At 49.7% G+C, this 11093-nt stretch overlaps 2 protein-coding genes across 10 annotated transcripts in view; both read left to right on the forward strand.

Annotated features, from left to right (window-relative positions):
* NCKAP5 (NCK associated protein 5) overlaps positions 1-1275 on the forward strand; it is a 1103171-nt gene extending 1101896 nt beyond the window's left edge. For all 9 annotated transcript variants that reach the window (XM_055087128.1, XM_024114998.3, XM_055087144.1 and 6 more), the window contains one exon: positions 164-1275. In XM_055087128.1, coding sequence (XP_054943103.1) covers positions 164-445 — 282 coding nt within the window. In that variant the 3' untranslated portion in view covers positions 446-1275. The remainder of the gene's footprint in view (positions 1-163) is intronic.
* A 2041-nt stretch (positions 1276-3316) lies between these two features.
* LOC102986505 (ly6/PLAUR domain-containing protein 1) lies at positions 3317-10348 on the forward strand. Its single transcript, XM_055087157.1, has 3 exons — positions 3317-3449; positions 4754-4891; positions 10229-10348. Exons 1-3 carry the CDS (start codon positions 3398-3400, stop codon positions 10330-10332), a joined length of 294 nt encoding a protein of 97 aa, XP_054943132.1. The 5' UTR covers positions 3317-3397; the 3' UTR covers positions 10333-10348.
* Positions 10349-11093: the final 745 nt, after the last annotated feature.

Here is an 11093-nt window from a genome sequence, read left to right on the forward strand (position 1 = left end):
GGCTTTATTATTACATGAAATTACACTAGAAGATTGTTAAAGACTTGTAGGTTCCCTCTATCCCTTTAAATTGTACTTTATACTGACAATAATTGAATATTGGATAGAATAACTTGATTTTGCAAAGAAATATATTTCTAATATTTTCCTCGTTTTATTGCAGAAATTGAAACAAGTTGAAGAAACAAGAGAAGATCCTGAGAATAGATTATGTAAAATTTCCCTGGAGTCATTCAGTAAATACAACGGCAATACTGTGATCTTATTAGAAAAAGAGACGAACTCTCTGAACAAGGTTGAAGGACAAAAGGAAGAAAAAGAAAAAAATGAAGAGCCCTCTTTGAGTAACTCTGATAGGCCTGGGGTAGATAATTTGGAATCTTTGAGTGATTCTTTATATGATAGCTTCTCTTCCTGTGCAAGTCAGGGTTCAAATGATGTGTAAAGGACTTTTTTTCCCCTTAGTGAGCTGGAAATGGAGCACTTAAGAAACAGGGCTGGGAAGCGGGGCAGGTAGAGATGGCAACAAATAAACTATTGCAGTACCAGGGCCGACACTGTCAGATTCACAGCCAGCAGCCCACTGGCTGCTTACTTCCCTGTCAAGGCAATAAAGATAGACTCTACTTGCTGTGTTCCATGAGGATTAAAAGTAAACACACCCAGGATACAGAAGTCTTAATTTTGCACTTTTCTTTTGAAAAAGAAGTTGTACAGAAGTTGTAAAATTTTTTTTGGAAAAGAAATTATATTTGTAGAAAAAAAAAATTAAAAAGACAGCAATAAATTGAATCAGTGCCATGCTCTTGAAATGATGCCCCAAGTCTTAGAAGTTGATAATATATTTTTGAAAAATTCCAACTCCAGTTTTTGTTCAGGTCACTGACCTAGCCCTCAAATTGTTTGTGGGTACACTCTGTAAACAGAACACAGGGCCTGCCGAAAAACCAGAGGGCTCTCTCTCCTCTCCATCTCATAATCTCAATATGATAGAAACTTTAATCCCAGTGCAATTTCCAAATTGTTGCCAGAGAGATTCAGGTTCTAGTAATAAGTATAATTCTGCTTCTACTGAAAACTGTAAAGGAAGGTACTCAAGTGAGACACTGATCAGAAGCTATATGTATCAGAAACGATGTAATTCTACTTTCCCTCCAATCATTTCCTTACATCCTCTTCTACTTAGTGGTTCTCTGCAATTCTCAACATTATTTGTTGATTTTTATCTTCTGGCTCTTTTGATTAAAACCTGGTCAATCTATAAATCAAAGTAAATTCCTGTTTGCAATGTTCACTTTGTAAAAAATAAAATGGTTGGTGCTATGAAAAATTCTTACTTTGTAATATCCTTTTTTCCTACAAAGTCTGTTTATATGTAAGGATAAATTCTATTTTAAAGGTTACCGTGTATTTTTTCTAGATGCGAACTATTTATAATTGCTTTTGTACAGGAGCTTGTAAACTAGGCATAACAAATATTTTTAGGATCTATATGGATACTTTAGTACACACTTGTTTCTTTAAAGAGTATTGTATGATCAGTGTTATTTGGTTAATTTGTGCAATTTGTTATATTTGAATTTTGTTGTCTTAAATGAAAACTGTGTCATGGTCTTTCAGACTTTTTAAGATTCTTTTGTTTCATCTCTGAATAAACGTCGTATCACAATCGCACCCTCTGAAGGCTTAGAAGAACTTGTTCAAGGACCCTTCGGCGCAATTCGTTATTTGAATCTCACGGGCGCTCCAACAACGCATTCCCCGAAGGAATAAACAGACTAATAAGCAAAGTGGCCCTGTGCCTCCAGAAACAGTAATTCAGCCAATTGTAAGATTCGAGTCTGCAGACTAGCGAGTAATGGTCAAAGCATTTTCGTTTCCCTGAGTGGGTTAACCAACTAGAAATGAGAGGACGAGTGGGGCAAAGGGAGAGAAGGAGCCGGAGGCAGACAGGGAACGATCTTTGCAGAGGAATGACCAGAAAGCCACTGAAGCCCCTTTCCAGACCTGCTCTGCTGGCAGGATAGGGAAATAAACGATCAGTATCCCGGCCTAAGAGAGCCTCCTCCTCCTATGAGAGGAGGCCCGAGTAGAAGGAGGTGAAGAGGGGCGAAGCTTATGACGCCCTTTCCACCGAAATGGATGCTGCCTAGGGATTTGGGGGACAGGCGTGGGGACGCGCGGGCTTGGGGGCGGGGGCTCCCCGGCGTTCCGGGCCGGCCAGCGGGCCCCCGTACCACCTGCTGCAGGGCCCGGCGGCCAGGAAGGCACACGTAGCGAGGTGGCGTTCCGGGAGTACTCCAGGTGGGTCGCTTGTACGAGAGAGGGGGGATGGGGCGGGGGGAGGTGGCGAGCCTGGGCTGGGAAGGCGCGGTACACGAGAGGACGCCGTGAATAGGGCCGGAGGAAGCTGCCCGGCCTTCCGGACGAAGGGGACGGAGGAGAGCAACTCTCGTCTTCACCCCAATTTGCTTTCCAGTGGGAGCTCCACACGGTCGTCCCCGGAGCGGCCCTCTCCTAGGCTAGGCTACCGCACCCTCCAGCGGTGCGCGCGGCAGACGAGCCGAGGGCCGAGCGCGCGGCGCTGGGCAGGGTCCCCGCCCACCCCGCCCACCCCGCCCACCCCGCCGCAGCTGAAGCCGAGCCCCGTAACGACCCAGGGGCTTCTCGGAGGAAGAGAAGGCGCAGCTGCACCGGATACCCTAGGGAGCCTGCGAGTGTGCAACTTTGCCAGACGCACGGGAGCGCGGCGCCGCACTCCCTGCCGGGCGGCCCGGGCCCTGCCGCGGGCAACCCACCCGCCCCCGGGGGCGCAGAGGAGGGGGGCAAGCAGTCTTCCAGCCCACCTCCTACGTCCTGCCGACCGCCGCGGCACCTGCTGCGCCCTCCTCCCCGCTCTTTCCCCAGTCTCCAGCCTCGGAAAACTACCCTCTCCCTGTCCCCCTCGAGGCGTCCCCGTCCGGGGGCCGTGCGGAGGCGGGAGAGCAGGGCGATCGGAAGGGGGTGGAGACGTGAAAAGACTGTCCCAGCCTTCCCCGCTCGCCACCTCCACCCCAACTCGGCAGCCGTCACGTGGTGCGTGGAGTGGGAGGTGGGGAGAAGAGGCGAGACTTTCTCGGGCGCTCCGGATCGCCAGCAGTTCCTCCAGCCTCCGTCGCCAACTCCGGAGACGCCGGGCTACTGCCCGGGAGCGCGAGCCCGAGGAGCGGCGACCCGCAGCCGGGGGCCCCGGCGCGGGCGATGCGGGCGCCGCGGGCGGCACCTGCGGCTGCTCTCGGCGGCGGCAGCGCGGGCCCCAGCAGTCTCGGCAGCCACAGCCGCTGCGGCCCGGGCAGCCTCCGCCGCGCTCGCCGCTTCTGATGCGCCTGCCCGCTCCCGGCCCCGCGGCTCCGGGACGATGTGGGTCCTCGGCATCGCGGCAACTTTCTGCGGACTGTTCTTGCTTCAAGGTAAGAAGACGAAGCGGCCAGCCGTGCGGCCGGGGTCGCGCACCCCGTGCACCCGCCGGCCGCTCTGCCTCCGCTGGGCGCTCACGTCCGCGCCCGTGCTGTGCAGGGGTCGCCCGGCGGCGGCGAGTGGTGCCCAGGGGCGCTAGACGGGAGAGTCCCCAAATCCTGCGCTGCAGGAGGAGCGGCGGACGGGGGGGACTCGGGCTGCGCGGTCGAAAGCAGCAGCTGGGCTGGGGAGGAGGGAAGGTCCGAGCCGTGCAGGGTCTCGGCGAGGGAGCGGGGGCGACAGTCCGCGAACCCGCCAAGTTGTCGGGCGTCTCTAGCAACCCGTGGTGGTGGCGCCGCCGACAGGTGAGCGGCACGCTGGTCAGCCTGTGGCCCGGGCTGGCGGGGCTGCGCTGCTGCGCTCCGGGCGCGACCGCTGTGGGTCTGGGAGGGGAGGGGAGGGGAGCCGGGGGCAGTTAGGTCTGGACGCGAGCTCGTAGACCCGAGCGGAGCAGTCGGGCTGCGGCGGGGAGAGGTGCAGAAACGTGTGGCTCCTTCGCTCCAGCACAGGAGCGGCTCCCAGTCCAGCTCTGCAGAGCTGGGCCCCGGGCCGGGAGCCCTAGCCCAGCGGAGCCCTGAAAGCCGGGAAGAAGGGACTGTGGCGTCGCGGCCGGGGATGCGCGCGCGCGCACACACGCACGCACACACACGCGCGCACACACACGCGCACACACACACGCACGCACGCCCCTTGCCACACGCCGCGGCCACCCCTGCTGCTGCGGGAACCGTCCCGAAGAAAGGCGGGGGACTCGGGGCGCGGCCGGCAGCACTGAGCGCCCGGCCCTTCGTCCGCCGGGGGAGCCTCGGAGCCACAGCACAGGGGTGCCGCCTGCGACAGTCAGAGAAAACTGAAAAGGCGTCTGCGAAGGCGATCGCGAACGGCGCCGACACAGTAATTAACTCATCTGTAACCAATTAACAATTAGGCAAAGCCTTCGGCGTAGGCTGGAGCCGACGCGCGTCAGGTCCTCCGCTCTCGGGCGCCATAGCCCTCCTTTCAACTCCCGTGGGGGAAGAGCCAGGTGTGGTGTCGGATGGGCTCTTTGTTTCTGGAGGGTGGGTCCAGGGGTCGCGGGCCAAATCCCACTTTTTATCCTGCGGGACCTTCGGTGGCCGCGCCGCCCTCTACCGGCTCCGCCTTCCGGGGAGACCCGGGAGGGAGGGCGCCGCAGCTGGCTGGGGCGAGGGGCGGGATGCTGGTTTCTGGGGTCGTCCCGGGGCGGCCCGGTCTGAATCCGACTGCGTCTGTCCCGCAGGCTTTGCGTTGCAAATCCAGTGCTACCAGTGTGAAGAATTCCAACTGAATAATGACTGCTCCTCCCCCGAGTTCATCGTGAATTGCACGGTGAACGTTCAAGACATGTGTCAGAAAGAAGTGATGGAGCAAAGCGCAGGTAAGAGCCCGGCAGCCCTCCTCCTCCTCGCCTCTCCAGCCCGGGCTGAGGTGGGAGTGAGGGGGCCATTGCATTACAGGAAAAGGGGTTGACTTGGATATAATGCAGCCCCTGTTATCACAGATGTAGGTTTACAGAGCTGGGAAAATGGAAAGTTCCACGTTACTTTAGTCTCATTAGAGTTAATTACCGGGGCTTCTCCCCGGGGGACTGGCGAGGGGGAAGTGCATGTCAGTGAGTGGCTCTCCTCTTTTTATGGACTCCCCTCACCTCCCTCTGCTAAAAGCTGATCGGGAGACTGGAAAATGTATGGATAACCAGCTCTGCTCTGCTTGGGCAACTAGACAGGGTCAGCCTGACATATGAAGCTAGTTGAAGCGCCCAGAGGTCAGCACTTGAAAAATGTGTTTTGTCAAAGAGCCACGCCATGTTTCCTTGAAGAACACTGCAGGATCTTTATTTAATTTGAGAAAGAATGCATCAAATTCCCGGCACAAATTGCCAAAGATCTTTCCAGGGAAGGTAGCTCCCCGCCCCACAAGCTTAGCTGCTAGCGGGCTGACAGAGGGCCTGGGCATGAGGTGAAAAAAGAAAGGGGTCTTGTGAGAGAAGACCTCACTCATTTCCTGCAGTCTTCTCACGGAGCTGGGGCTCCCCAGCCCCTCCCAGTAGTCTCATCAGAAATCAAAGTCCCCCTAAAAGTGCAACTGGAACTTTGGGGAAATGGGTGAACTGGAGTTTCAAAGCCAAGGTCAGATCCATGGACATAGACTTTGCCATCGTAAGGATGTTGAAAAGATGGGTGAATGATATTCAGTGCACCCAAGCGCTGCTTCTCTTGAGTTTGCTGAACTGCCCTGCCCTGCCCACGGAGCCTGGTGAAGGGTCCAACTTGCTAAGTGATTCCCTTACCCCGCTGGCAAATTAATGCAAGGGCTCTAGTTTTAAAGTGAGCACCTTGGGAAAGTAGTTTCTTCCCAGAGAAGGGCCTGGAAGTGCCTCGTGGCTTACCACATAGTAACCTGGGGAGCAGATTAGCTGGTCGCTGTGCTGTGATGTGGCGTGTGTGCAGGCAACCTGAAAGGCTCTTCTTTATAGGTCGTTAACAGTCTAGGTGTGGAGTCTCTCCACCAGAATCACTCTTCTGGGGAGTCTGAAACATAATCGCTCGCAAGAATAACGTCTCAAGAAAAGCAGCATGCGTTGTTTAGTCATATGGGATTCGGACTGTTAAAAAGGCAAAACAAAACTTAGTGATGATGCAGTAGCTGAGATTGACACGCGTGATTCTGACAGGTTGTTCCTTTTCTGCTTGTTTCATTCCTGAGAATTTTATCTGAGCAAACATGGACGGCCCTTCTACCTGAGGAACTCCTGTAATTTTCATCAGAATCGCTTTGAACACTTTACTGTGTCTCTCAAATATCTGTAGCTTTCTTCCAGGCAGTAATTTAGAGCCAGACAAAAATGGGGATGTGGAACTTTCTCGTCGTCCTCTCGGCCACTGCTTACCTGGGTTATCGTATATGATAACCTGGGATATGGTTGCCACGAGAAGAGGACAAGCTATGAACCAAATTACAAGCCAGAGGAGGTGTCTTTCTGAGAGACATTTCTTGCTCTCTAAAAGTGTATCTGAGGTGAACATTACAAACTCCATTTTCAAAGTGTGGTTTTTCATCTAGCTTCCCCCTCTCCTCCACCACACAGTGTTTAAAAAAAAAAAAAAAAAAAAAAAAGGCAGCGCTGGCATGGGAACGCCTAGCTTCTCCCCACGAAGCTGTAGCGCAGAGTCCATCAGTGCCTGACCTGAAGTTGCTATTAGCTCAGTCAAGATGGGCATCTTGTTGCCAAACCAGGTTTCTCCTGCCACATGTCATAGGCTAGAGGGTGACAGACACCGGAGAAATAAGGCAAGCTCAATTGTGAAGTTTGAGAAACAGAAACAATTGATGGGCTCAAAGGAAAAACCAGTTATTAGGGAAAGGGTGCAAGCTCTGCACACGTGGAAACCAGGCATTCTTAGCCTGAATTCAATAGAAATCGGCCAAATGCACGCTTCTGTGTTTAAAGTGCGATGTTTGTGGAGGCAGGAGGGGCAGTGGGCTGAAATTTCCAAGGCGCTTCCGTTTTCATCATGTGATGGCTAGAGACCAATCCATTTAAGTGGCTATTAACCCTCCCCTTGTTGGCAGGGATGGAGAGCCAACCTAAAAACTCTGATTGTTAAGTGACCACAGCATAGTATACTCATCACAGTAGCAACAGCTAACTCCTGTTGTGTGCCCTGTGTACCAGGCTCTTTCCCCTTGCTTTACGTGTGGGGGAAATTACCTGAAATCTGAGCATCCTCTTTTGAGGCCCTTATTTCCCCAGGCCACGACCCACTGTGTTTAATTACACTGCAGGGTCAACTTCTCCCCCCTGGAGCAAGAAAGTCCCACCTGCTCAATGATGCTATTAGGAATCGAAGTCAGAATCGTTTGTGCTTGATCAGTAACATATACTGTTCCAAGAATTTTAGTGCTTTGGAATCGAAAGGGCTTTTGTTGCTGTTATTGTTGTTGTTTTAATTTTTTTTAAATCATATACACTTTTCTACAAGAAAAATCACAAAAGGGGGGCTAGCAATCTTCTTTCTACTCCATCTCGTATAACCACCTCCTGAATTTCTCCTTTAACGGAGAAAGTTCACCCCCTTTTGCAGCTCATACGCAAAAACTCACCTACCTTTGCATAAAGATTATAAGTAAATATAACGGAAGAATCATACTTACAGGGATAAACCATAGTGGGTAGCTGATTTCTAGTTAAGGGTGCACATTGGAATCTGGGGCTTTTGTTCAAATCCACGTGTCTGGGCCCCTCCTTGAAGAGGCCACTTCTGGAAGTCTGTGGTGTAACTGGCCATGGGTCAGCCCCCGCAGGTGACCATGGGGTGCCCTAAATTGAGAACTGCTGGTCCGGACCAACCTTTTTGTGTTATAGAGGAGGAAAACGAGGGCCAGAGAAATCAGATGTCTGGTCCACGTCTGTCGGCCAACGGTTACCGCGAGGTACCTGCTTCCTGGGCCGGCACCTTACACAGTAAAATATGCTGCCAGGGTTGCCTGCAAAGATAATTCAGGTAAAGCGCTAAAGACTTAGACAATTCTCACGCCCGCCCGTCTCACCTAATAGGCTTAGTGAACTGGGTTGAGCACAGGAGCCACAGAGTGGGTTTTGTAAGAACAGGAGAGCCAACCGGCAGGATTTGTAAAGTCTGAGTGCTGTGAGGGCTGCGATTTTTCATAGCTAGAGAAAAACCAGGGTTTGAAATGGACTAAGATTTTAATGAACCAAGCGAGTTGGACATTAAGCAGGAACGAAAGGCATTCTCTTTCCAAAAAAAGACCAGCAGTGCAATATGCCCAGGCCTTCAGACAAGTCCTTTTCTGGACTAAGTCTGCAAACTCAGCTCTTAGGAATTTTCAGGCAGGTACATTTGATTTTCAGTTGGGAAGTACATTTAAAATTAACCTTTACCTATTCCCCAGAGCGGCATTCCTATGAGATGCTGAGACGATTTTCTGCTCTTTTTCCTCTTGGTCATTTATGGAGAAATAAGGCGTGGGTTGTGGGGAAGAGAAGGCGTCTTTCATTGTCCTTACTAACTGATATTTAAATGTTTGCATAATGAATGACTTGTTCTCTCCAGCTCTGCACTTAATGAGTTAGTGTCTGAGAACCAGCACCCTTGATAATGACATTTCTCTTGCTTTCACCTATCACTGCCCTCCACAAAATATTTCAAATACCGATTTTCACTTCAGGATAGGAGCCCCCCCCGCCCGTGAATTTTAAAACCAGGGTATATAGAACGTGAATCTGCATTTGTTTGACAGTGCAATCTTCTAATTAGAGTTTTTCCTCTTGACTAGATACAGTGAAAGGGGCGTAATTTAATTTTTATAGACCAGCCAATTTCTGCCCTTAGTAAAATATAGCTCTGTCACTGAGCAAAATGTTACAGGTTCTCCTAAACCTTATTTAAAAGTTAAATGCAGTATATTGAGAGAAAGTTCGCAGTCTGAATCAGTAAGCTAATCGATCTCTTCACCCATCCTTTGCAACAAGCATTAATCTATTTGTCTGTTTTGCAGTACACGAGTTCACTGATTTATATGCCATGTTGCATCTACATTATGGCCGTATAAGTAATGGCTGTTTTCCTTTTGGGTTAGTTAGTTGCTCATTAAGTTTCGCAGGGATGGCTCGGTGCCTTGGATAGGTTAATTTTATGCCTTATTTTCTCATGAGCTATCGAAAGATAAGGGGATAGCAAGAGAGGACCTGGGGTCTCTAATCAGTCACCCACTCTTAGCTGAAAGCAGTGGAAAGCTAACCACGGCCTATGTTCTCTTAAGGCTGTGCTCTGCTTAGTTTCACCAAGATTTACAATAACAGGCTGTAGTTTGTCTTTGGGGTGGTCCTGGCAGGAAGAAGGGCCAATTTTGCTTATCAATATTATATCAGAGTCCCTTTATACCCGGATTCTTTAAAGCGCACACATATGCACACACATGGCATATATATGTATGAGCGTATATTTTTAAATTTTGCCTGTATCAATTTGACACACACAAACATAATTCTTGTGAGAAAAGAAGTGAAAATATTGCATCCTCCTTTTTTGTAGCTGTTCAGATCGTACAAAGACGTTTTCTAACTTCTTTTCCCCAGAACGTCTTTGTTCAGAGTACCAGTGATGTTTGTTAATCTTCTAGTGCCCTTTATCTGCTCCATACCTTTTTCTCTTACCTCTTCTCTCCTGTCATCTCCCTTTTGAACATCCTACCTGTAGCCCTTACTTCCTCATTCTCAAATCCATTTTGCATCACTGAGATGGGCTATGGACTCCGCTCTAAGAGTAAAGAACAAAAATGAAAAAAAATCACCATATTTTAACTTTGCCAAGGAGACTGCAACAGATTAAAAAACTTTAAAATAAAAATGATTCAGGTGTCAAGAAAGATATTCTCCTATATTAACACCGGCCCTGCTTAAAAAGGTTTCCATGCCAACCTCAATAATGTTATGAATTACACGGGGAAAGATTCTGTGTGATGAATGTCAATATCACTACCTCCTTCCCAGTGGGACCCTGAAAGAACCCCTTTCTCTCCAGAGCAAGACATTTTGCCAATCCGATTGTTCACTTGGTTCAAGAAGCATCCATCTTTTTCATGTGGCAGGCATAGCCGACTTCTGAGGAGGTCTCCAGAGGGTAAATATCAAATGTCATTAGTCCCTCGGACTCTCCAGTACGTAAAGTATTTGTTTATGTTAACTTTCCAGCAGAAGAAGCATCCAGGGCTGACCTCCCATCTCCAGACATGAAACGTGTGAAGATGGATCCAGCTTCTCCCATAACACTAATTCCTCCCACTGCGATTTCATGAAAGCTTCCATCATTGATGGTTTTCCTAATGAGTTTAAACAGAGAGACTTCAAAGCTGGGTTTTTTCTCCCAAGTGAAAAATGAAACGAACTATGAAAACAAAACACACCGTTTCCTTTTGAACTTTGAAAAGGAAATCTGCTTCCCTTACATATTCCTGAAATAAAAAGATCTGAATATACAGCCTGCTTTCTGTCTCTCCCTCTCCCCTTCCCGCCTTCTTTCCTTCTTGCCTGCCTTCCTCTCTCCCTCCCTTTCTCTTTCTTTATTTTCTCTGATTGACTGACTTAGGTTCTCATGTCCAAACCTGGGAAAGGTTTATTGTCACCCTGTGCGGTAGTAGCCCACACCCTAATAACCCCCTGTTGTCAGCAGTTGAATGGAAAGGGTATCCATCACCATTAGGGAGCGAACAGCCATGCTCCAGGTTTCCCAGGCTTGGTAACTTTGAAGAGGTTACTTAACATCCCAGGGGCTTAGCTTCCTCCCCTGTAATATGTAGAAACAGGCCACCTGTTTCTTCTTATGAGCTACAGCAAGGCAGTGAGGAATGCTGTCAGTATAAGGAACCAGTACTAAAGATGGAAACCTGCAGGAATGCTCTCCAGGAGGTGCTTCGTTCACTCTCCATAGCTGCCTCTGAAGGCTGGCCCAGACACCTGAGCCTAAGTTACTTTACATATTACTTCCTCATTTCTCAGACTGAAGGAGTCCTTGCATGTAACCTTTCATTCCTTATCATAGGGTCCTTATACTTAGCCT

The sequence above is a fragment of the Physeter macrocephalus genome, chromosome 2 (genome assembly GCF_002837175.3).
Source record: "Physeter macrocephalus isolate SW-GA chromosome 2, ASM283717v5, whole genome shotgun sequence".
Classification (NCBI taxonomy): domain Eukaryota; kingdom Metazoa; phylum Chordata; class Mammalia; order Artiodactyla; family Physeteridae; genus Physeter; species Physeter macrocephalus.

Excerpts from the sequence above, each read along its gene's own strand:
- LOC102986505 (XM_055087157.1), top strand. The coding sequence starts at position 3,398 with ATGTGGGTCCTCGGCATCGCGGCAACTTTCTGCGGACTGTTCTTGCTT. Across the intron at positions 3,450-4,753 it reads CGGACTGTTCTTGCTTCAAG|GCTTTGCGTTGCAAATCCAG; the intron begins GTAAGAAGACGA and ends TCTGTCCCGCAG. Across the intron at positions 4,892-10,228 it reads AGTGATGGAGCAAAGCGCAG|CAGAAGAAGCATCCAGGGCT; the intron begins GTAAGAGCCCGG and ends TTAACTTTCCAG.